Source organism: Ailuropoda melanoleuca, chromosome 15, assembly GCF_002007445.2.
Source record: "Ailuropoda melanoleuca isolate Jingjing chromosome 15, ASM200744v2, whole genome shotgun sequence".
In the NCBI taxonomy this organism is placed as follows: domain Eukaryota; kingdom Metazoa; phylum Chordata; class Mammalia; order Carnivora; family Ursidae; genus Ailuropoda; species Ailuropoda melanoleuca.
The window spans coordinates 16,121,757-16,147,412 of NC_048232.1; the positions used below are offsets into that span (position 1 = coordinate 16,121,757).

The 25,656-nt window shown below is 38.1% G+C and overlaps 1 protein-coding gene across 2 annotated transcripts in view; it reads left to right on the forward strand.

Moving 5' to 3' along the window:
• The window catches only part of MRC1 (mannose receptor C-type 1), a 92,684-nt gene that overhangs the window by 36,921 nt on the left and 30,107 nt on the right, over positions 1-25,656 (forward strand). For both annotated transcript variants that reach the window (XR_002142553.2, XM_002918637.4), the window contains exons 8-16: positions 4,653-4,810; positions 6,392-6,502; positions 12,296-12,411; positions 14,586-14,734; positions 17,411-17,610; positions 20,201-20,328; positions 21,021-21,108; positions 23,064-23,208; positions 25,000-25,041. Coding sequence is in view for 1 of the 2 variants with exons in the window: in XM_002918637.4 (XP_002918683.1) it covers positions 4,653-4,810; positions 6,392-6,502; positions 12,296-12,411; positions 14,586-14,734; positions 17,411-17,610; positions 20,201-20,328; positions 21,021-21,108; positions 23,064-23,208; positions 25,000-25,041 (1,137 nt within the window). In the remaining variant the exon portion in view is untranslated. The remainder of the gene's footprint in view (positions 1-4,652; positions 4,811-6,391; positions 6,503-12,295; positions 12,412-14,585; positions 14,735-17,410; positions 17,611-20,200; positions 20,329-21,020; positions 21,109-23,063; positions 23,209-24,999; positions 25,042-25,656) is intronic.

Here is a 25,656-nt window from a genome sequence, read left to right on the forward strand (position 1 = left end):
TTGTACCTCTTAATCCCCTCACCCATCTCTCCCCAACACCCTCTCTCTCCTTTACTTCTGGCAACCACACATCTATTCTCTGTATCTAAGAGTTTTATTTGTTCATTTGTTTTGCTTTATCGATTTCACATATAAGTGAGATCAAATGGTAATTGTCTCTCTCTGTCTGATTTATTTCACTTAGCATAATGCCTTCAAGGTTGATCCATGTCCTTGCAAATAGAAAGATTTTATACTTTTTTATGGCTTTATAATAACCCGTGTGTGTGTGTGTGTGTGTGTGTGTGTGTGTGTACACAATGGAACATATATATGCCTTATCTTCTTCATTTGTTGAAGAGAACCTCGTCCATCCACTGTTTCTATATCTTGGCTATTGTAGATAATGCTGCAATGAACATTGGTGGGGGGCATACGTCTTTTTGAGTTAGTGTTTGTTTTCTTTGGATAAATACCCAGAAGTGGAGTTGCTGTATTATATGGTAATCCTATTTTTAATTTGTTAAGGAAACTCCGTACTGTTTTCCATGGTGGCTACACCAGTTTATACTCTTACCGACAGCACAAGAGGGTTCCCTTTTCTCCACGTTCCTGCCAACACTTCTTATTTCTTGTCCTTTTGATAATCAGTTTGACTGGTGTTAGGTAAGGTCTCATTATGGTTCTGATTTGCATTTCCCTGATGACTGGTGGTTTTGAGCATCTTTTCATGTGTCTTTTGGCCATTTGGATGTACTCTCTGGAAAAATGTCTATTCAGATCCTCTGCCTATTCTTAAATCAGATTGGGTTTTTTTGTTACTAAACTGTATGAATTCTTTATATAGTTTAGATATGAACCCATAATGAATATATGGTTTGCAAATCTCTTCTTCTATTCAGGAAGTTACCTTTTCATTTTGTTGATGTTTTCCTTTGCTATGCAGAAGCTTTTTAGTTTGCTACAGCCCCATTCTCTTATTTTTGCTTTAGTTGCCATTGCCTTTGGAGTCAGATCCAAAAAAATACTGCCAAGAGCAATGTCAAGGAGCTTACTGCTTATTATTTCTTCTCAGAGTTTTATGTTTTCTGGACTTATATTTAAGTCTTTATTTTTAATTAATTTACGTGTATGGTGTAAGATAGTAGTTCTGTTTCATTCTTCTGTAAGTGGCTTCCAGTTTTCCTAACACCATTTACTGAAGAGACTATCCTTTCCTCACAGAATATTCTTACCTTCTTGGTTGTAAATTAATTGACCATATATGTATGGGTTTATTTCTGGGCTCTCTATTCTGTTCCATTTATCTGGGTCTGCTTTTATGCCAATACCATGCTATTTTGATTACTTTGGCTTTGTAATATAGTTTGATACCTTCGGTTTTGTTCTTTCTCAAGACCGTTTTGGCTATTTGGCATTTTTTGTGGTTCCATACAAATTTTAGGTTTGTTCTATTTCTGTGAAAAATGCCACTGATATTTTGATAGGGATTACATTGAATCTGTATATTGCTTTCTGTAACAGGGACACTTTTATAATATCAATTCTCCAATCCTTGAGCATGGACTCTCTTTCTCTTTATTTGTGTTGCTTTCAATTTCTTTCATCAAGTCTTATAATTCTCAGTGAGCAGGTCTCAGGTCTTTTACCTTCTTGGTCAAATTATTCCTAGGTATTTTATTCTTTTTGATGCAATTGAAAGTGGGATTGTTTTCTTAATTTCTTTTTCTTATAGTTCATTGTTAGTGTATAAAAGGGCAACAGAGTTTTATATATTGATTTTGTATCCTGCAACTTGATTGAATTTGTTTAGTAGTTTCAACAGGTTTTTTTGGTGAAGTCTTTACGGTTGTCTATAAAATCATGTCATCTGCAAATAGTCATAGTTTTATTTCTTCCTTTCTAACTTAGGTGCCTTTTATTTCTTATTCCTGCCTAAGCTCTGGCTAGGACTTCCAGTATTATGTTGAGTAAAAGTGGCAAAAGTGGTCATCTTTGCCTTTTTCCTGTTCTTAAGGGAAAAGCTTTCAGCTTTTTGAGTATGTTAGTTTTGGGTTCACCATATATAGCCTTTATTATGTTAAGGTACATTCTGTCTATTCCCAAGTGACTGAGAGATTTTATCATAAATGGATATTGATTTTGTCAATTGCTTTTTCTGCCTCTATTGAGATGATAATATGATTTATTTTTATTTATTTATTTATTTTAGAGAGAGAGCAAATGTGAGTTGGGGGAGGGGCAGAGGGGGAGTGGGGGCCCCCCACCTGCCTCTGGCAGGGCTCCAGCATCAGTGTGGTGGGGTAGGCACTAGCTGGTTAGAGTGATGGTGCAAAAATAGCGCTCGCTCGTGCCCACACTAGCAAAGTAGAGGAAGAATGCAAAAATGGTGCCTTTTCACAGTTTTCTCTGGAGAGGGTTCCAACAGGTTTTTGCCCCTCTGGCAGAATTTTTAGGGTTAGCAAATGAATCTCCTTTGCATATGGTCTAGAGTCTTTCCAAAAAACCTGCTGCTTTTGCCTTGGGCCGTAGGGTGAGTGAGTCTGCACATGAGATCTTTGAGAGTAGAATCTCTATTCCCTACAGCCCTTTGGTTCTCTTGGATTTAAGCCCCATCTAGTTTCAAAACTAGATGTTTTGGGGGCTCATCTGTAGTACACATCCGGATAGTTGGGGTGCCTGATGTAAGACACAAACCCCTTGCTCTCTGGGAAGGAGTTCCATATCTGTGAGACCCCTCCTGATGGTGGGTCACTACACCCTGGTGGGGTTTTTAGCAAGACTGGGTCTCTGGTTCTGCTACCCATCTCAACATGGCCTTTTTATCCTTTGTTGTAGAGTTGTCATTCAGCTAGTTCTCAGGTGCCTTTCAGGGGGAATTGTTCCATATGTAGCTATAGATTTGTTGTATCCGTGGGAGGAAGTTAGTTCAGGGTCTGCCTGTCAGCCATCTTGAACCACCTCTGGCAAAGCTTGCTTTAAAATTCAGCTTAGGAATTAATAAATTTTCACTAGGGAAATCCTCCCTTTCTTTTTAATTGATAAGGTTTATTTATTTAAAACAGTAAAAATAGTATTGATAAAGGTAAATAAAGTTAAGAAAATTATTGTTTCTAAATCAAAAGCCTAGAAAAACTTTTTAGGTAGTTGAGATAATACCTTTTATGTTAATTGTGGACGTACAGTGGAGAAATCGGGACTCGCATGGGTAAGTTATGACTACATCAACTAAGACAGCTTCCCGAACCGAATCATAACAATTGGTCCAACAACTTTTTACACTCATGTATTATATAGTTTAATAGAGTCTTGACTGTGCTTAGGAATTAGAAAAACTAGAGGGAGGTGCACAATTTGGTGAGAAAAAATGTTTATAGGGAACTCTTAATACTTTATTTTAACTGTGGGACTTGAGAGTTTAGGTTTTTATTAGTCTTGAACCTAAATCCTGGAAGGGCACATGAGGTCATTTTTAAGCCTATATTTGCTGCCCCAAAGATCATGATTTGCCAATTAAGTGAAAGGAAAAGGGGATCATCCTGACAATGTCATTCATGCTCCATGGCACTGGAAACATCTGTTGGGGCTGGCAATGGGCCAGTCAGGGACTTCTCCAAAAGCAAAGTTGAGTGACAACTTTTAGGAGGAAGAGATGAAACCATTTAGGGAAATTCCTCCATAGTGTGGCATTTTTATTATTTTCTACTGCAACATCATCTTTATAATCCTGTGACAATTTTATTTTTACCATTTGAAGAACATAAATCAAGCATTCATGATGAAATTTCCAGTAGTACAAATTAAATGGATATTGAAGTGTGTATTTCATTTTTTGAATTTGCAAATATATATGTTTCTAGCCATGAAAACTTAGGTCTTAAATTTTGTCCCATTTTAGTTATATTTAGAATTTTTAGAATTCTAACTACAGGTAAAGCCAATAATGTTCCTCGTAGAATAAAACAAAATGATCACATTTTATATATGTACCTGGTTATTTTTGTTTTAACCTTTATTTGTTATTTGAGTTTTTCTGGTATATCATGGTGAAAATGATTACAGATTCATTTATGTTTATATACTAGTAAATAAGTCCCAAATGTCAGGAGAGACAGCTCAACACCTCAGCTTATGTATCTTCTCACTCCTATTACAGATATTGAAGTTTAACAGAAACACCTAGAATGTTCTTCATAAGGACATAGTAATAAAATAGAGGTGGTTTTTAATAGTACTTTAAAACGTTCATGAGATTGAGTAATAGTTAAATAGATTAATATATAAGTAAGCTATCATATTTCCAACACTGTGAGTGGAGCTGTTATGGAAGGTTACTTATAACAAAAAAGTAGCTTCACAAGAGAGGGGGTAATGATGGAGCAACTTCAGGCTCATTTCAGCAACTGCCAGGAGATATATGATACTCCCACAATTAAAGAATAAGGTTGCCTTCACAGTGTAAAGAATACATTGTGCAATTAAACTAATATTGACAGCATAAAATGTAATTGACATCTCAGATTAACACTCAAGAGGATGGTCTTTTATCCATTATAATATTAAGGGAGTAGAACTTTTGTTAATAAAGCAGGGGGCCTTCCTTTCCTGATAACCTCCTGATTTTTGGAAAGAAAACATATGTACATTACTTTTGTGTTTTTCTTCCTGTTTAGAGCCAAATGATGAGTTATGGATCGGCTTAAATGATATCAAGATTCAAATGTATTTTGAGTGGAGTGATGGGACCCCTGTTACATTTACTAAATGGCTTCGTGGGGAACCAAGCCATGAAAACAACAGGCAAGAAGACTGTGTTGTAATGAAAGGCAAGGTAAGGCAACTTTATTTGCTGATATCTAGCAAAAACCAGAGGCTATTTTCTTCCTGCCTCACTCACTACATATCATCACTTAGGTTGTTTCTAGTCTAGGTGATCTATCTATATTTCAATTCTTTGGTAAAGTCAAACTTTCAAGAGGACTAGAAAAGCCACAGACAGAAACTTTCAGGTCAAGGATGAAAATAACCAGTAACCCATATTCGTATGGTTCCTGTGCTGGGTTCTAAAGGGCAATACATATAGCTTGACTGATCAAACAAGAGCTTTGGTTCTATTTTTGACTGGTTGCTGTGAGTAGATGTACTTAGGTCTATTCTCTGTTCCACAATCTGCAGTCTGTACTTGGAGAGCTACGTTTGTTCTTTTAGGTTACATGGAGATGTCATGTGTGAAAAGATTGCTTCCGTGTCCTAAATAGGACTTTAGTGACTGAAGAATATCATCAAATTATCTTTTGCCAATGGATAACGGACATGGTGGTTAAAAGGCTGGGTTTCGATGCATGGCTTATTTTCTCATTTATAAGATGGGCATAATAATTGTACCCAGCTTCATGGTGGGTGTAAGGATTGAAGGGGTTGGTGCGTATAAGAAGCACAGTGACAGACCCAAGCCTGTTGTTCAGTAGGTATAAGCTGCTATTTTGTCATTGGGGTTGTTTTCATTGTGATTAATTGAAAGCTTAAGAAAAAAGCAGGTGTTAACTATTGAAAGGATAGGCAGAAGTGTCCTAGGAAGAGGAAACCAGAAAGCAGTATTCTTGCAAAGAACTGAAGGACAGTATGGCCGAAAGCCCAGAGTTAGAGGTGGAAGGGTGAGTAGGGACACTAATGAGTACTGAGGTGGAGAAAGTATGCCTTAGCCCAGGAGCGGCAAGACCAATTTTTCAACGTAGAAATATTACTCTGGCTGAAGGTTGAGTACCAGATGGCAGTGGGTTGTGACCGAGTGAGAAATGAGGAATCGGAGGCAGAAAATATAGAAAACCTTTTTCAAGGTGGTTGGTAGTTACAAGAAGGAGAGGAGAGGCCATTTTGATGTGATGTCGCTAAGGAAGGGGGAGCAGGCCGGATCTGAAACAGAGTGGGACGAGGAGACTTAGACCCAGGAGGACACTCATGAATATGAATTGGAAAAGGAGGAGAGATGACTGGTTTCAGGTGTGTTTTCAAGTTTGGTGTGTTGGGTGAGGGAGTTTTTCTGGGTGGCTTTCTAGGTACTTGGTTAACTTGAAAACAGCTGACGGAAGAGGCTGCTTGCATGTAGGCCTTCTGTTGACACCATCACTTAAAGGCTTACCAGCTTTTTAGTTTCTCTCTAGATTCCTCTACACAGTGGCATGGACAGCCAAAATATAAAACATATCGGGGGACTCTAATCTCTTTTCACATCTCTGTAGCCAGAACCAAATTTGCTGTTGACCTATACAATGTCAATTTACCTTCCCTTTCAGAGATGCCATTTTTCTCTTAACAGCCTTTGTTTTCCTTTCTGAGGCCCGATTACAAGAAAACAGCCTCAGAGTCAAACAACTGGTAATCCTTCATTTTTTTTTCTCTTGGCTTTCCGCAGGATGGGTACTGGGCAGATCGGGCCTGCGAGCGGCCTCTTGACTACATCTGTAAGATGAGATCTCAAACCCAACCCTCGGGAGCAGTGCAAGTAGAACAAGGCTGCCGGAAAGTGAGTATAGGGCGTGCACAGTAAGTTCAGACCTGAAAATATGATGTGATATCTTGGCTTTATTTTTTTGGCGACTAAGGTGCTTTTTTATTGTCATAGGGTAGCCGAGTGTTCTAGCTGTTTAGACATTCAACGGGTTCTTGTTAGGGCTTGGCATCACTGTTCCTCCTGAAAGCCTCTTCGGGTGTTCTCTACGGTTACTATGGGTGCAGGCGGTCAGCAGCAACTTTCAGAACGCCGTGGGAATTCTCCCACCCCGATGGGGGAGCGAGAACAGAGAATAAAACCACTCATGGAGCCTGGTGAGGGTAACGAGAGTCAGGTGGGTTATGGTCATGGAAGAAGGGTCACTGAGGCCTTGGTAGTCGATTAGCCTATGGCTTGTAGAAACATTTCCAGTAGATAACCATAAGTTTCAGGTAGCCAGCTATGCTGTCCTTTTCTCCATTTATAAGGATGTCCTCCATTGAGGATGCTGGTGCTGATGGGGACTGCTCCCAGTAGTTCAGACTAGCTGGTGGAGCCAGCAGGAGCCAGCTACACGGCATAAAGCCTTGTCATCTTAGTATCCGTCACCCTGTCCCTCGGCTCGTACTACCTCCCCGCAGCTCTGATAATTCTTTGAGGTTAAAGTAAATAATCTCTGTGAAACAATTTCTACAGCATAGAGAAACAACAAAATACAGGGTGTATGGTTATCATTTTCCTGTTTAACTGCTGAGTTGCTTGTCTTCCTCTTTTTTTCCTTTCTCACTTCTCTTGGATAAAAATAAAGTAGAAACTAATTTTCTTTCCAAGCATGTCATGTTGTGATCAGATCATCTTGTCACAAACACCAGAAGGCTGAGAGTTCATAAAACATAATTTAGGACTGTCCAAATAAACCATCAGGAAACATCGAGCAGACACAAAATCAGAGACCGTTAGAGATATAGAGGATCTTTGGGATAATCGAAATCCCCCCCCTTTAATTTTTATGTGCTGGAAATTCAGCCCAGAGAAGTTACGACTTTCTTAGAGTGACAGAAGCAAGGTTAGAACCCTGGCCTCTCGACCGCAAGTCTCTCCAGTGGGACTACTGGGTTCGCTACCAGTGGACTTACATATTCTTTGCCTAATCATATGGATATACGGGACAGTGTATATTATTTTAATGTTCCATAAATAAGAAATAATCCTTAAATGTCATTACTTCTATACAATTGATCAAAGTTTATATACATGTAACAGTTTATACAGATAATAGTTATATATATAGTGTAGTAATTGTCGTATCTACAATGTCTGGTAAAATTCAGTTTAATCAGTAGGGTGGTAATAAGAAAAATAAGATAATATCCATAACTGTTAGTTGAGTGTAGTTATTATGCTGCCAATGATCTTAAATGATAAACATGATGTTCCTGATTAGACAGAAGGGGAAACTGAAGCTCAGAGACATTAAATAATTTGACCAGTTTAAAAATACCTGCTATAGCTCAGAGGGCTGGGAAGACTTGAACAACGACAAAAAAATCCACTCACTAGCAAAGAAAGATAACGACTTTTTGTTTCTTTCTTTCTTTCTGGGCCTGAGCCCTTGGTGGTGTGGGGATCTTTTTGAGAATTCAAAACCACAGGTGTGTTATACAGATCTGGGGTTCAGTTTTCAATTCCTTGCTTTGTGGAAAATTGGGGCAACGTGGTCCTGAGTCGCTGAAATTCCACGATGTCTGACAAATGCAAATGTTACACTGCTTGATACAGAAGTTCCCTTTTCCCGGCTGAGGAGGAATCCTGTGGATGAGTTTGAAATCTGAAATTATAAAATCTAGTACCAGTAGCTTTAGGTGTGGGATTAATGGATGTGACATTCAGATGAATGTTTTTAAATACTTACAGAAATGAAAGGTAAACTTGGAACCCTGGACCAACCAACCAAGTTTTCTTACTGAGTGCTTTCATTATGATTCACTTCCAAATATTTTTAATTTTCATTAAGATTTCTTTGATCCTTGAATTATTTAGAAGTGCGTGTGTGTGTGTCTGTGAGTGTTGATATGAGTGAGGTTTTTGGTGGTAGTGATGGGAATTTTGTTTTTTAGTTTCTAAATAATTAGAGACCATTGATTTTAATTTCACTTCATTGTGATCATATAGAATTTTGGTTGTTGTTACTTGCTGAGAGTTTATGGTCTAGTTCATAGATTTTGTAAATATTCAGTGTGCTTGGACAGAATGACTTTTGATTGTTCAGTTCAAGGTCTATATATGTTGATGGGAAGAAAACTTAACAGTTTATATTATTTAGATGTTCTATATTCCTTGCAATTCTGTCAGTTTTTGTTTTATATACTTTCATCTGTGTTATATCTTCCTGATACATCAGTCCTTTAATTATGTAATTACTTTCCTTATAAATAATGTTTTTTAACCAGAAAGTCAATTTTAAATAATATCAATATTGCTGCAGAAGCTTTTTTTTGCTTGGTATTTCCCTAGAATCTCTTTTTTTCAATTAATTGCTTTTAATCCTTCTATGTCATGGAATGGCTCTTATAAATATATATCTGCACTTTTATTTTTTATCTAATTTGAGGAATTCTGGCTTTTTATTGGCAAACACGAGTTCAGATTTTTTTTTTTTTTGCATACAGATATATTTGCATTTGTTTCTACCATCTTATTCTGAGCTTTATTTTATTTACTGTTCTGATTTCTTTTCTCTCTTGTTTGTCCTTTCCTGCATTCCCCTGGTTCTGTTGAATGTTTTGATCCCATTTTCCTCTACAGGTTTGAGAAAATATATTCCACTTTTTTTTTTTTTAAATGGTTAACCTTAGGTTTTGTTTTGTTTTTTTTTAAGATTTTATTTATTTATTTGAGGAGAGAGAGAGATCACAAGCAGTGGGGAGAGGCAGAGGGAGAAGCAGACTCCCCGCTGACCAGGGAACGGCATGCAGGATTCGATCCCAGGACCCTGGGCTCGTGACCTGAGCCGAAGGCCGATGCTTTACAGACTGAGCCAACCAGGCACCCTAACCTTAGGTTTTTAACATGCATTTCTGATTCGACGTTAATCAGTATCTGTCTCTGTTTCCTGAACAAAATGAAGTTTATTATTCCACTTAAATATTACAATTTTTTTTTTTTTAATCTTGGAAATAATGTTAGACTCACAAGGAACTGAGAAAGAAAGCACAGAGAATTCCCGGGTGCCATCTACTCTCCTCCCTCCAGTGAGAACTTCTTATGTAACTAGAGGACAGTAGCACAGTGAGGTAATTGACATGGGTACAGGATATTAACTAGACTCTGTATCTTGTTGATCTCCCATTCCTTAACTTCTCCCCTGCAACTGTTATCTTTGCTATTCATACAGGCATTTAGACATGGATTCACTAAGACGTTTATTGGTTTCTTTGTTCCATGTGACTTTTAGGCCATTTATTCTTCCTGACTTAAAATTCCTTCTTGCCAAAGTAAATCTTTGAGTGACTTTTTTTCACTGGTGATATGGGAGTGGAAAACTCTCTGTCTTTATCTGAAAATGTCTTGATCCCTTCTCACTTTGCAGAATAGTTTAGGTAGGTTGTTTTAAAATGCTAGGTTGAGAGCAGTTTTCAGACAGCACTGTGTGTGTATCATTTCATTTTCTCCTGGCCCTTATTTTTGCCATTGGCATTCCTGTTATTAAGCTAATTCTTCTTTTTTAAAAGTGGGTACTCTGTATTTTCTCTCTGATTTTAAGTTGTACTCATTGTCATTCTGCAGGCTTTTAGTACAATATCTTGAGACTTGGATTAGTTTTCTTTTGTTGGTACTTAGTGTGCTTCATTTTTAGAATTTGTCTCTTTTAATTCTTGAAAACTATCAGTCAATTTTATTTGGTGATTCTGAAACTTTTCTTTGGTTGATTTTCAAGCTTTTCATTCTATTTTTTGTTTTCTTTCCATGTTTTGCAAATCTCTTTAAATATGTTCATCTCTCTGCTACATTCATTCAAACGACTAATCTTCCTAAAACCACATGGTTTCAGGATTATAGGATTATATATGTCTAGAAATTCTATTTTTTGTGTGTTCAGATCCTCTTGTTCTTTGTTCATAGCACTTTGATCTTTCATTATTCATTCTCCTTCTTCTTTTGTCTTCTCTTGTTAAGTAATCTGAAACACGTTTTTTTAAAGACCTTATCCATTTATTTGAGAAAGGGAAAGAGAGCACAAGTGGGGTGGAGGGGTAGGGGGAGAGGGAGAAGCAGACTCCCCACCGAACAGGGAGCCCAACATGGGGCTCAATCTTTGGACCCTGAGATCATGACCCAGACTGAAGGCAGATACTTAACTGACTGAGCCACACAGGCTTATTTTTATATTTTATTTTATTTTTTTAATTTTTTAATTTTTTATTTTATTTTATATTTTTTCCAGATTATTTTATTACGTTACTTGCTGATTTTCCCATAAAATGAGACTCACATGGTTTGTAATTTTTGACTGTGATTAGTCCCCATCCCATCCCCACCCTAAGCCTCAAACGTCAAAGTCTTACATGACCTGTGTTGTGGAAATATTTCTATTGTGTGGTTCTGCATTTTAATTCTCTGAGTGCCTAGGAATTTCTCCTTTTGTAGACCAAGATTTATTTTATGTTTTTGGCTGTGGATTCTAATACAACGTGAATACTGTCAAGTTGGGACCAGCACCCATCTCTGGCACAGAATCAGTATTTATTTTTAACAGAAGGATTTTTTTTTTTTTTTTTTTGCACCTGGAACCCCAGGCAGATGACAAGAATCTGCTATTGCCTGGTTCTGCGAATAGAGTTTTCTCACTCTCCTTTCCCAGAGGGGCTCTCCTTAATGGGCACCATATATTTTTTGGGGAAAAAAAGATTTATTTATTTGAGAGAGAGAGAGCATGAACAGGGCAGGGTGGGGGAGGGAGAGAGCAGACTCCCTGGTGAGCATGGAGCCCAACATGGGGCTCGATCCCAGGACCCTGAGATCATGACCTGAGGTGAAGTCAGGAGTTAGCTGCTTATCTGACCGAGCCACTCAAACGGCCCAGTGGGATCATCTTTATGTAAGAGCTTCAGTTCCATTTCCCTGCCTCGGGTGGGCTGATGGCCAAATACCCTCATTTATATGGACAGGAGTACCCCTGCCTCTAGACTCTAGTACCCTAGTCTGGGTCTGGTACATGATGGGGCAACTATAGTCTTGGCTTGAGCATTTCCCATTCTAGCATTTTCATTTTCCATATGTTTTCCGTACCTGAAGATTTCCTTAAGTATGGATATTTTGTTTATTGTTATGTTTTTATTTAGCATTTCTGTGTCTTTGAAATATGGGAGAGGAACCCTGCTGAATCATGTTGCCAGAAGTTTGATAAGAATTCTCCTTGGACCAGATGATACAGCTTTACAGTCACTACCTACTTTTGGCTTTAGTATGCAACTAGGTTTGCTACTCAGCAAATTATTTCCTGTGGCTACCTATTCTAACACAGAAACCTTGGCCATTCTGTTCAGGTTCCTCAGTACGCATTTCACAAATCACCTTTGTTGGAAGATGTATCAGGAGGGGAGAGAATGAATGCCCTGACCCTAGTTTTGTGTCATGAGAGGAACAATGTACTACTGTTTTCTTTATTCATATAAATATTTTTCATTGCATTGCAAGTTTTCCACATTTGTGTTCTCTACATACTTCTGTCATTTATCAATTTATGTTTCATGATAGAGCAATTTTTCAAATAGTATTATTCAATATTAATTAAATCCCTGATAATCTGCTTGATAACATTAATAGGGCTGGAAAAGACATGGCTTCTACTGTTATTTGATTGGACACACACTTTCAACATTTATGGAAGCAAACCAAACCTGTATAAATGAGAAGGCTTACTTAACAACTGTTGAAGACAGGTATGCAACTATTTTAATTTTATTTGAATGTATGTCAGATAATGAAACGTTTTCAGAGAAGCCTAGATATCAACACACTCTAAATTTCTGTAAATTATGTGTGTTGTTGAGGTATGGCTTGTGAAAGTAAGAGCATTAAAAATCATATCCTTATTTGGATTCTTCATTGCAAGTAGTGTAAACTATTTTGCTCCTTTTAGAACTATAAAGCGATATTCAGAAAATTTTGTTAATACGCTAGTCAGCATAGTTTGTGGATCAGACTTTTTTCTGATCTAGTATATATCAAATTGTTTCAAGTAGGGAGGCGAAGTAAAATGTATTAGTTCAAAAATGCCGCTGTCTTTACCACTACCTCCGCCAAAAAAGGTGGTAAGAGATTTACTGAATATTTTATTATTCCTTTACATTCTTCTGTTTTTCTAGTTCGTTTGTTTGTTTTTTGCTTTGCTAGGTTTGCTAGACTGATAGACCCAGAAAAATCACATAGACGTAGAGGATTTTATATAACTTTTGACTTCTAGAGTCCCAACCATCTTAGAGGTTTTAGTTTTTATTTATTTTTCCCTTAATCTTTGCAAAGCACTGGATTAAGCACAGAAGAAACTTAAAAGAAAATTTTAAAATGTGCATTTGACTTATAATCAAAAGGTAAGAAGGTATTGAGTTTTAATACTCTAAGTTATATCCACTGACCTATCAAGGCATACCCAATAAGATGTAGAGAATGCTATTGATATTTTAAAAATCCACTGATAAAACCAAAACCAGAAAGATATAATAGAATTTGCATAGTCTTTGTAAAAGAGCTTGTGGTTCAACCATGCCCTTTTTTATATACAATTACATGTCTAATATAGTGTAGCACACTCATATAATGCTAATACCTGAAAATCTGAATATAGATACTTTTTATCTTATGGCAAGATGAACTTTATGTCTTTAAGTACTATAGGAACTTATTCTGATCTGCACTGTAATTGATCTTTTGGTTCATTGGAGCAGAGATTTCCCTATATTTTATATTTTAGGTTTGTTTTCCATGATATTTATATTCAGGAGCTCACTAACTCTGTGGTTAAATTTGGTTTCTAGACATTTGATAAAAATTGAATTTAGGACTTTAACATTTTCTTGTTTGTTCAGTTTAGGGAATGAAATTACTCAGAGTAGGGTCATATAAATATCCTATTACGGTAACCTCTGCATCTCCCTCTCTGTTCTCTCTGGAGTCATCCACCTCTCTTTGTTCCCGGAGACTTGAAGACTCACTTTTCTTTTGCTCCAAAGAAACATTTTTGCCTGCATTGCTGCCTCTGTGTAATGTTTGTCCGTGAAGACAGACTTTGGTTGCTTTACTAACCAAATTGTGTCATTGCCAGATTACGCCAAATGTAGGGATGAGATCCAAAGGGAGAGAAAATGTGGGAATTTGTGACTCTGTGCCCAGTTCTTTCTAGACTGAATCTCTGCTTCTCTATTTTCCCTCAATAATTCTCTCTTGTGTTTCAGACCTGAGATAAGAGAATAAAATTGAGGGGGAAATCCACACAGATTTTTCCATCTGTATCATCCTTGATAATGTTACACCCTCATGATTTACTTAACCAAGAGCATTTGAAATATTGGGGAAGTGGACTAATTTTTTTTAAAGATTTTATTTATTTATTTGACAGAGAGACAGCCAGTGAGAGACGGAACACAAGAAGGGGGAGTGGGAGAGGAAGAAGCAGGCTTCTAGCAGGGCGGGGAGCCCGATGCGGGGCTCGATCCCAGGACCCTGAGATCACACCCTGAGCCGAAGGCAGACACTTAATGACTGAGCCACACAGGCACCCCTGGACTAATTTTTTAAACAGTGTATTTTGAAATGCTGTAGTTTTCTCCTTTGCCTTTTCAGAATTCTCTTACATTTTGAGGAAGGGCAGAGGGGCTGGTGAGGAATAGAGAGAAATAGTTTGAGTATATTTGAATGATTTTATTCACTCAGCTCTCTGGTGTTTTCCCCTCATTTCCTTAGTAGAAATTTGCATAATTTAAATGACCTATCAATATAACATGAGATGTTTGGATTACCAACTAAATCATAACTCAAACATACAACTGAGATACTTTTCATGTGGCTAATTGGAAAAATTCAAATTTCTAAAATTTAATTAATTTTTTTCCTTAAGATATGAACAAGCCTTTCTGACTAGTTTGGTTGGATTGAGGCCTGAAAGATATTTTTGGACAGGACTTTCGGATGTGCAAAACAAAGGGACCTTTCAGTGGACCATTGAGGAAAAGGTTCAGTTCACCCACTGGAATTCAGATATGCCAGGTATGTGCAATGCTTGGGGCTGAGGCTTTCATTTACCCTACAAGTCCATTATCCTTCCATGTACCTTTCTGGCATAGACTGTGTGTATCAATTATGTTCTCAGCATTTTATATTTCATTCTTTATTTTTTTTTAATTTTCTAATTAGTTCACAGTGGTCTAAGAAAACAGGAAAGATAAAACTTCCCATTATCTGCTACTACTCTGTTTGAAAAAAATTTAAGAAATCCTAAATGGCCACAGATGTTCCAAATGGTTAACCTATTTCTGTAAAGTTAAAACTATATGAAAGGGATTTAAAACTTTAGAGTGCAATGATGAATGGGACCATCAGTGGGCTTCGGTGGCGGGACAAGGAATCGCATTTGTGTGGAACGCATTATTCGACTCTCTTGTAGGCACTGCCTTACTTAGCCTTTTATATGTCCTGGATTTTATTTTATCCTTGTAAGTAACCTACCAGGTGAGTTGAAGTATCTTCATTTTAAAGATGTGGAAACTAGAACTCAGAAAATGTACGTGACTAGAAATATTCCAAACGTGGATTTAGACTAACCCATGTGATTCCCAAATCTGTGTCACTTGCACTCAAAACACTGTGCCTCCCTATCAGTTTTGATTTGCTTTCCCTAGTAAGTAGTTCTGGAAATAGCCTCTGACAGAAAGGGGAATGAACCATGAGAGACTATGGACTCTGGGAAACAAACTGAGGGCTTCAGAAGGGAGGGGGGTGGGGGTTTGGCTAGGCCGGTGATGGGTATTAAGGAGGGCACGTATTGCATGGAGCACTGGGTGTTATATGCAAACAATGAATCATGGAACACTACATCAAAAACTAATGATGAATTGTATGATGACTAACATAACATAATAAAAAATTATTATAAAAAATTTTTAAAAAATTAAAAAAATTTAAAAAAAATAAAACAAAATGGAAGTAGCCTCTGAAAGATTGTTTGCCTTCTTTATACACTGGTATCACAGCATAGGACATGACTCTGTATGACACTGTCCGGAAATTCCACATCCTTTATAGCAAATCTTTTGTTGTGCCTGGGCTAAAAGCTAAAGGAAGACCATTAGCTCAAGTGCATGAACTTACTACTTGGCCTAATAAGCCCTAATCTTCAGAAGTTCTTTTAATGTGTATTCTCAAATTATTGACAAATAAAGAAAATAGATCAATAATTTGGATAGTGTGATTCTTAGTGAATTATTGAATGTTCTCAAAGTATGATTTCAATTTTTTTTTTAATTAACCGGGCAGGATATTAAGAACTGTGTATACACTTTTTTGTTTTGTTTTAAACATCAGTAGGAGGGGTAATTCTTACTTTCTAGGCTAAACTTTTTTTTATTGGTGTTGCTCATTCAGTAGTAGGACTCTGAGAGATTAATCTTGGAATGTCCTTAGGGAACAAAAATGGATGAAATCAGAGCCATAGAGAATCAGAGATCATAGAGAAAATGTTTTGGAAAAGATGTGCCTCCTCAGAACTGTGAGAGTTTCCTCTGAACACTTAATGTCCGTTAAGAGAATAACAAAAAAAGATGATCTCATTCTAGCAGCAAAGACTCCTGCTGTTTTCAAAGTTCCATCTTATGGAATTACTATTTGGAAATAATCACAACTATAAAACAGATTTTTTACATTGTTCAGCTGACTATAGTCCTCATTTTATTTTATGTGCCTTTTTATCCACTAACATTGGCCCTCATCACAGCTCTGTAAGGTAGGTAGTGATATTTGCATTTTAAGTAGAGGAAACAAGTCCAAGGTATTTGCATATTCAATGAATAGCTAAAATCTCTAGCTCAGTTGTATTTCACTTTGGAGTGTGAGAAGAACTTCTGTTCCGAAAGACCTACAAAGGCCCTATGGGGAAAAAATGGCTTTAAAAAAACTTTTTAAAAAATTAAATCATTATTTTTAACATTATGGTAAATTTTATCATACCAAAATTATTGTATTGTTAAATATCTGTATAGGGGGCACCCTGACAGATGTTAGAAATACAAAATGTTATCAAAACCCTGACATATGAGGGGCGCCTGGGTGGCGGAGTCATTAAGCATCTGCCTTCGGCTCAGGGTGTGATCCTGGCGTTATGGGATCGAGCCCCACATCAGGCTCCTCTGCTATGAGCCTGCTTCTTCCTCTCCCACTCCCCCTGCTTGTGTTCCCTCTCTTGCTGGCTGTCTCTATCTCTGTCAAACAAATAAATAAATAAAATCTTAAAAAACAGCAACAACAACAAAAAAAACCCTGACATATGAGATCAAAATTCTGTTAGGGATGTAGGCCACACAAATAAAAGGTAAATAACAGTTGAAAATAGCATAAATGAATTGCCAAATGCTACTGGATTTCTTCTCCATATTTTCTTTTCATGCACAGACTTTTTTTTTTTTTAAGATTTTATTTATTTGTCAGATGAGGGGGGTGGCGTGGGGAGCCGCAAGCAGGGGGAGAAACAGACTCTCCACTGAGCAGGGATCCCTGGGATCATGACCTGAGCTGAAGGCAGACCCTTAACCAACTGAGCCACCAGGCGTCCCTCTCCACATGCAGACTTTACCACTTAGTTTCACAGTCCAGTTTGTACTGTGTTCTGCGAGCATGGTCAGCCGTCTGTAGCACCTGTTAAGTGAATTCTACTTTATATATTTAATACAGGGCGGAAAACAGGATGTGTTGCCATGAGAACTGGAGTTGCAGGGGGCTTGTGGGATGTTTTGAGATGTGAAGAAAAAGCAAAATTTGTATGCAAACATTGGGCAGAAGGAGTCACTCGCCCGCCGGAGCCCACGACAACTCCCGAACCCAAATGTCCAGAGGATTGGGGCACCAGCAGTAAAACAAGCTTGTGTTTCAAGGTGAGTATCGACTGCTAAGCTAAAAAAGAATGTGGAATATGTTCCGACCTAAAGAATCACATGAGGAATTAACATAGAGCCAAAACCACAGTGCCCAGGCTCGACCTGCAGAAATTCTAATTTTATTAATCTGGAAGGGGAGCTGGGCTTCAGTTTTTTAAAAAGCTCTTCTTGGGTGCCTGCTAATGACCAATTGCATTTTAACCAACTAACATGACTCACAGAAACTGTCTTCATGCCCCCTGCTGTCATCACTCTCCCTCTGTCTCTCCTCTCTCGCAAGCTTCCTCGCCTTAGTCTGAGCTCCCACCTCCTTGCATCTTAATGAAAATTTCTGTTTCAACTCATGCTATCCCATTTTGCCCTGTTCTTAAAGCCCAAGTGTTTAGGTAAGTGCACTGATAATGCCACATGGGCATGCGAGAGGTAATGCTCCGTGGTTCTGAGTTAGCCCCTGGTTGTAAACGTCTGCTGGGAGATGAAGGCATTGCAAGGTAGGGGCCCATGGCTGCTCTGTGCCTTTTAAATGATAATTTGATATTCTGCTATCATTTCATCCATTGCAAGTCCCATCCATTTTCTTCTTAGGGAGTCAAGTTGAAAAACAAATGAGACAAAAACCTCCGTGAATGATGCATTGGGGTGTTTTTTTCACTCTTGTAAGTCACATCCTTTCTTGAGAAGGTTAGATGTAGCCAAATACAGAAATGTGCTTATCTACTGCTTCATGACGCTGTTCTCTAGTGTCCCACTCTCAGGTCGTCTTGTGTTCAGTGGCATATGGCCATGGCATGCCTTGTAAGGTAGGGAAGGTTGAGGGAAAACTTGAATTACTCACATGTATCAGAATGAGGCTGTTAGTCTTCTGTAACTCAAGGGGTGTGCCTGGTTGGGTTAGTCAGTCCCACTACTAGCCACAGAGTCTGCTAACCTGTTCAATCCTGATTAGCCAGTCTGGACTTAACACATAATTTACCTAGGAGGGAATGTTTAGGGCCAAGACAGGAGAGGACTATGTAAATGGGTTAGTTGAGGATGAACACAAAGCGAATCAGGTGTTTACTGTGGCGTCTGGAATTGTTGGAATTAACTACACAAAGGCCAGTTTCATCCTATACACAGCCGTTCTTCCAAGGGTAGTAGGCTGTGGAGATTTGTTGCAGGATTTTGAGAGAAGTGGCAGAATTCTCCAGAGCTGGGAAGTGAACAGTGTTCTGGTAGAGACGTTATCCAGGTGGATAGTCAACAAATCAGAATATGGGCTTCCCTAGAAAATTATATAGTTTTGGAGGTGCTTAGGTAGGGTTTGTTTGGAAATATATAGACCATCCTTGTACAGATTAAGATAGGGGAGTTATTAATAAAATTTAAGTGATAGTAAATTTATTTAAGAAAATAAAATCTCATAGTCAAGAAGGTTGAGGTTTTCACAGGAGTCTTGGGAGTTACTGATGTGGAAACCTGCTCAAGATACTTTTGTCCAGATGGCTCAAGTTAGGGTCAAGGTGAAGATTGGTTGGGTTGCTTGGTGACAGCTGGGCACCCATAGTCTGTTGGGAGCAAATCCTATTTCCCACAAGCCTGTGATGGTGGGGACCATGACTCATGAGAAACAATGAATGAAAGTTACAAAAGTTGGTGGATACAATGGACTCCTATACTATTTGCATACAGATAGGTATTTCCCAGTCTGGGATTCCATTTCACCACAGACCTGTGGATAATATGAGATATTCCCTAATTTATATAATCTATTAAATTTAGTTCAGCTTATAACCTTTTAGATGCTTTGCCAAATAAGTGTCTTTTGTGGCATGTGCTCCAATAGTTGTTAAAATATGCAACTGTAAGCAAAAAAGTCAAGACCTTTGTAAAGGACACCAACAACTAAGTATTGAAAGACTGCCAGGTTATTCATTGTTTAAACAGGATAACAAATTGTGGTACAATTTTTGTTTGTTTGGAAGTTTTTTCCTCATTTGTGTTTACTTTCTCTGTATCAAAGGTTTTTTGGGGTCCCTGGGTGGCTTAGTCATTTAAGTGTCTGGCTCTTGATCTCAGATCAGGTCATGATCTCAGGGTCGTGAGATCAAGTCCTGTGTCAGGATCCACGCTAAGCATGGAGCCTGCCTAAGATTCTCTCTCTTCCTCTTCCTCTCCCTCTGCCCCTCCTGTCCCCCTGCTTGCATGTGCTCTCTCTCTCTAAAAAAAAATAAATAAATAAAATTCTTCTTTCTTTCCCATCTCAGTGCTACTTTTCACACTTAACCAAATTAATCCTGTCTTCCACGGTGAGCTGTATGCCTGACCCATGTGCCTGAAACTTATAAGATTTTAATCTAATTTCTCCTGTGCTATAAAATGCTTTTATTTTCTAAGGTTTTCTCAGCAAAATATCATCCCACACATTTTGTTACCCAAATACTTACTCCTAAATTGATTTTCAACCAAGAGAATTACATTGTTTTGCACCATAGCAGTGTCTTAATTTCTATAGAATGAAATCTCATCAGAAGTAAATAATTCTGTCTTTTGATTTGATAAGCAATCGAGTACCCCAAAATAACTTCTGAAACTATATCATCTTTAGCTGTTTGCAAAAGGAAAACATGAGAAGAAAACCTGGTTTGAATCTCGAGATTTTTGTAAAGCTCTGGGCGGTGACCTAGCTAGTATCAATAATAAAGAAGAACAGCAAACAATCTGGCGATTGATAGCGTAAGTGTCTGTTCTACATAATACTCCCTTCTTTTACCTCTTTGGTGCCAATGATGTTGAGAAAATTCTTCAATTTCTGAAATTGTTGGCTCATAATGTTACTTTGAGTGCCTAAATTATATCCCAAATCCATAGGACCTTTTTTTTTTTTTAAAGATTTTATTTATTTATTCGACAGAGATAGAGACAGCCAGCGAGAGAGGGGAACACAAGCAGGGGGAGTGGGAGAGGAAGAAGCAGGCTCATAGCGGAGGAGCCTGATGTGGGGTTCGATCCCATAACGCCGGGATCACGCCCTGAGCTGAAGGCAGACGCTTAACCGCTGTGCCACCCAGGCGCCCCTATAAGACCTTTTTGATCTGGTTTCAGTTCCAAATGCTTTAATTTTATACATATAAATCCTGTGATGAATTGCTCTATAAAAGTACAAGACACTCAATCCATGTTATTAAATGAATAAATGAATTACTATCTTTCAGTGCTTTATAATTAGGTATTCTCAAATGGTGGCTCATTTTCAGTATACTTATGGACTATACCAAAATGCATAGTAATTGCATAATGCTTATACTTACTTGTTGAATCTCTTAACCTGGTTTGGAAGATAACTTTCAAATTTGATTAGCTCTCGTAGGTAACCAGCCTTGGTTCATCCAATAGTATAAGCTGTCTTTATGTCTTGTAAATTGCAGGGCTAGCGGAAGCTACCATGAACTATTTTGGCTGGGGTTGACATATGGAAGCCCTTCAGAGGGCTTTACTTGGAGTGATGGCTCTCCTGTGAGTAATTTGATTTAATATCTCATTTTCTTACTTTATTGTGTATTTATTTTGATGTTATCCTTGGGCTTAATCCAAGTTTTTGGTAAAACAGGTTATTATGATAGCTAGAAACTTTTTTCTATGCAAAAGGAAATGCTATTTTGGATCATGATTCTGCTCCTGCCCTGATACTGTTCTCCTGTTCATCCAAGGTATAAGCACAGTAGGCTGGATGAAAAAGAATTAGAAAACTCATTTTGCTAGTTTAAATAAAACAATGTTTTCATTCTATCACACAAAATTTGTGTGCAAGTAGTTAGTTAAACTTCTTAAATATTGAGTTCTAAACAAGTGTTGGCGAGGATGTGGAGAAAATGGAACCCTTGTGCACCATTGGTGGGAATGCAAACTGGTGCAGCCACTGTGGAAAACAGTATGGAAATTCCTCAAAAAGTTAAAAATAAAAGTACCCTATGACCCAGCAATTACACTACTGGGTATTTACCTCAAAAATACAAAAACACTAATAAAAAGGGATACATGCACCCCTATGTTTATTGCAGCATTATTTATAATAGCTAAACTATGGAAGCTGCCCAAATGTCCATTGACAGATGAATGGGTAAAGATGTGATATGTGTATATATCTATATACAATGGAATATTACTCAGCCATAAAAAAGAATGAAATCTTGCCATTTGCAACAACATGGATAGAGCTAGAGAGTATAATGCTTAGTGAAATAAGTCAGTCAGAGAAAGACAAATACCGTGTGATTGCCCTCATACGTGGAATTTAAGAAGGAAAGCAACGAGCGAAGGAAAAAGAGAGAGAGAGACAAACCAAGAAACAGACTCTTAACTATAGAGAACAAATTGGTGGTCACCAGAAAGGAGATGGTGGCGGGATGGGTGAACTTGGTGAAGGGGATGAAGAGCACACTTATTGCGATGAGCACAGAGTAATGTGTGGAAGTGTTGAATCACTGTATGGTACACCTGAAACTAATATAACCCTGTATTAAAATTGGAAACTGGAATTTTCAAATTGTTTAAAATTAAAACTGGAATTAAAATTAAAAACAATATAAAAAATGGAGCATTCTATAGCTTCCTATAGATCAGGAGATGTGGAAACAGCTTTCGAGAATCCACTAGTAACCACTGGGACTTGTCAGCCTTCCCCATTCTTGGGAATGGAGAAGTGAGAGGCTAAGGCACATGCTGGCAGCATTTAGCGTTCTGGTCATCCCAGGAAGTGATTTTATGTAATTTCAGTTCTACCTCCTCTTACAAACCATCAGCAACTTTTCAAGGCACTTGAGTTAAGTGATTTATATGATAGCTCCATGGACACTTGGATTTCGTATTGATGTTTCTGGAAGATGCTTTGTCTAAGACTCCGTTGGCTCTGATTCCACACTGAAAACAGCAAAGGGGAGCTGAGCCCACCCCCCATTGGTTTCCACTGTTAATTTAGGTGAAGTGAGGTAGCTTTGTTAGCAGTATTTCATGAGTCTTTTTCTTTTATAAGAAGAACTAATTGTCCTTCTCTATCCTACCTATCTAACGAAGAGACAGTTTCCAACATCACACTGAAAGACGACCCCTTAAGAATTAGGGATATTAGAGTTTTAGGAACTCCCAATACTGAGAAGTGGGGCTTTTTTACCAAGTTTTTCCTAGATATAAATCCCACCTCTGTGACCCTGAATCTATTCTATCAATAAGACCAAAGAAAATTTTAAATAATTAATAGCATATTCTCTTCAACTTTGGAAGTTTCCATAGAATGAAAGCTATTTCTTTCCCACCCATTTTCATAAACCTTGCTTTCAAAACAAACCTATTGCAAAGAAAAGTAAATAGATTTTTTAAAATGTTGATATACCTTTCCTTTCCCATTTGGATAAATGATAGGAAGTGGCCTGATAGAAATGATTAATCGTTGCAATGTAATATTTCGGACATAGGTTTCATATGAAAATTGGGCTTATGGAGAACCTAACAATTATCAAAATGTTGAATACTGTGGTGAGTTGAAAGGGGACTCTGGTATGTCCTGGAATGACATTAACTGCGAACATCTTAACAACTGGATTTGCCAGATACAAAAAGGTATGGTGACCTGTCCTTTATTTTATCTCACATTGGAAAGCAACCTGCTGATATCCCAATATTTTCCCTTTATTAGCAGAACCAAACAAACAAAATAACAAAATAAGGGAACTGGCAGGGGCCATCATTTCACAGGATAAGAATGAAGTCACTGAGCACAGATAAATGTTCCAAAGGAACAGAAGATCAAAAGGCCACCCGGGAATCCTGGACAAGAGTCACGTCCTCTAAAATAGTTCCCACAGGCTGTGTTTCTGGCTCAGCTTCTGCAGGGGTGGGAGTGGCTGGGGTAGTCTATACTGTAAGCAGAGTAATGCAAATGCCATTTCTTTTTTGGAATAGTTACCCTCTCTGACTTATGTTAGCCATCCGATAGGTGAAAGTTTCCCAAATATTCTAAATATGGATTTCTTAAATAAATGTTCAGTGCAAAGAACAAGCACCATTTTGAGGCACCTGGTGCTATTATACCCACCATGTTATTAGTGGTCAAAAAAATATCACTGCATGTTGTCAGTCATGATCATGTGGACTCAGAAAGTTCCACATGTCCAAGTCAGGCATTGAGGTAAGAGGATCCAGGTTCTCATGTTAAGATAAAGGAATGAACAGATCTTCCCTTGAACCACAATATACATAATCTTCCTTCCTTGTAAACAGTTAAGTGGAACCACATTGCCCTCTGCTGTTGGGGACCTTGGCTACTGTCCCAGCTCCACTGCTAGAGACACCATTGCTCTCTCACCATCCGTCTGCCTATTTTCCTCACTCTTGCATAGATTAGTGCTTTCACAGTTTTCAGAATGGAGGAATAAATAGTGGCGAGTTTTTCTTTAGAGGTCTCCAAGCTACCAATGACTAGTTTCTTTATGTATTGTTAGTAGCTCTATGCTTACAGATGTTAACTACATTAAGCCAAGCTGTGGGTAACCTGAGTGCTTTTATCAGGTTCCAGAAAAGTCCAGATATATCATTAACTACTTGAAAACAAAAATATTTCTTTCAACTTTTAGCAAAACATACCTTTAACAAAAATAAGATTCTTTGAAGAAAATATTTTGTAAATAAATAGTGTCTTTAATGGTTTCAAATAATGAAATTTTAAGTAATTTCACAGCTAATTATGGGATGCATAACTGTCAACCAAACATCTACTGATTACCTTCTATATACCAACAGCACATGTATTTTACCTTGCCTCTCTAAACATATTCCTAACTCTTTTTAGCAGTTGACAGAATTGATGGTAGACAATTTAAACCCCAGTCTGGAATTTGAAACTGGGCTTTCTTTAAATCTTTTTTTTTTTTTTTTTTTATTCGACAGAGATAGAGACAGCCAGCGAGAGAGGGAACACAAGCAGGGGGAGTGGGAGAGGAAGAAGCAGGCTCATAGCAGAGGAGCCTGACGTGGGGCTCGATCCCATAACGCCGGGATCACGCCCTGAGCCGAAGGCAGACCTTTAACCGCTGTGCCACCCAGGCGCCCCGAAACTGGGCTTTCTGAATCCAAAACTTGTGTTCCTTTCTTTCCTTTCCATGACACCATTTGTCGGGCCTGAAAAGTGTCTTCCAGTTTCTGGTGGCTATGACTTACCTAATTCTGTGTCCTTCCTTCTCCAACTCCATGACATGATGGGAGAACTGGGGAGTAGAAGAGAGGGAGAGAAAGAGAAAGAGAGAACAGTTATGTTTTTAGCTATTTTGATCCAGGAAAATAGTAAAATTAGAAGGATATGTGAGTGCAGAATTTTAAGCACACTTTATGATCTGATTTTCTTTTGTTTTCCAGGACAAACCCCAAAACCTGAGCCAACACCAGCTCCTCAAGACAGTAGGTGTTTCCTTATTTCGTGATCTCCATATTGATAGCCTTCCCTCCCCCCTTTCCTTTCTCTATGAAACATTCTTAAACCTGGGAAGAACAGAGTTCTCAATATCTTCAAGAATCTTGTGGAAGTGTGGATCTTATCCTCTAGACAGATGCTCATATGCACAAACACAAGGCATTTTAATACAATGTCTCAAGGGCTCTTGAATCCTATCTAAGGGGGCAGATCTCCTCTTGAGTACTGTATCGGTTTCCAGGGGTAGCTCTCACAAATTACCACAAACTCAGTGGCTTAAAGCAACGCACACTTATTCAGAAATATGAACTCAGTTTCACTGGGCTAAAATTGTCAGGACCGTGCTTCCTTCAAAGGCTCTAAGGGAGAATCTAATTCCTTGCCTTTACTAACTTCTAGAACTGCATTCCTTGCATTTGTTAGTTCGTGGCCCCCTTCTCCGTCTTGAAACACCAGCAGTGTAGGATCTTGCTTCATTGATCACATTGCGTTCTTCTTCCATAGTCAGATCTCCCTCTTTACATATACTTGTGATGACATTAGGGCCTACCGGATAATCTAGGATCATCTCTCCCTCTCAAGACCCTTCAGTTAATCATGTA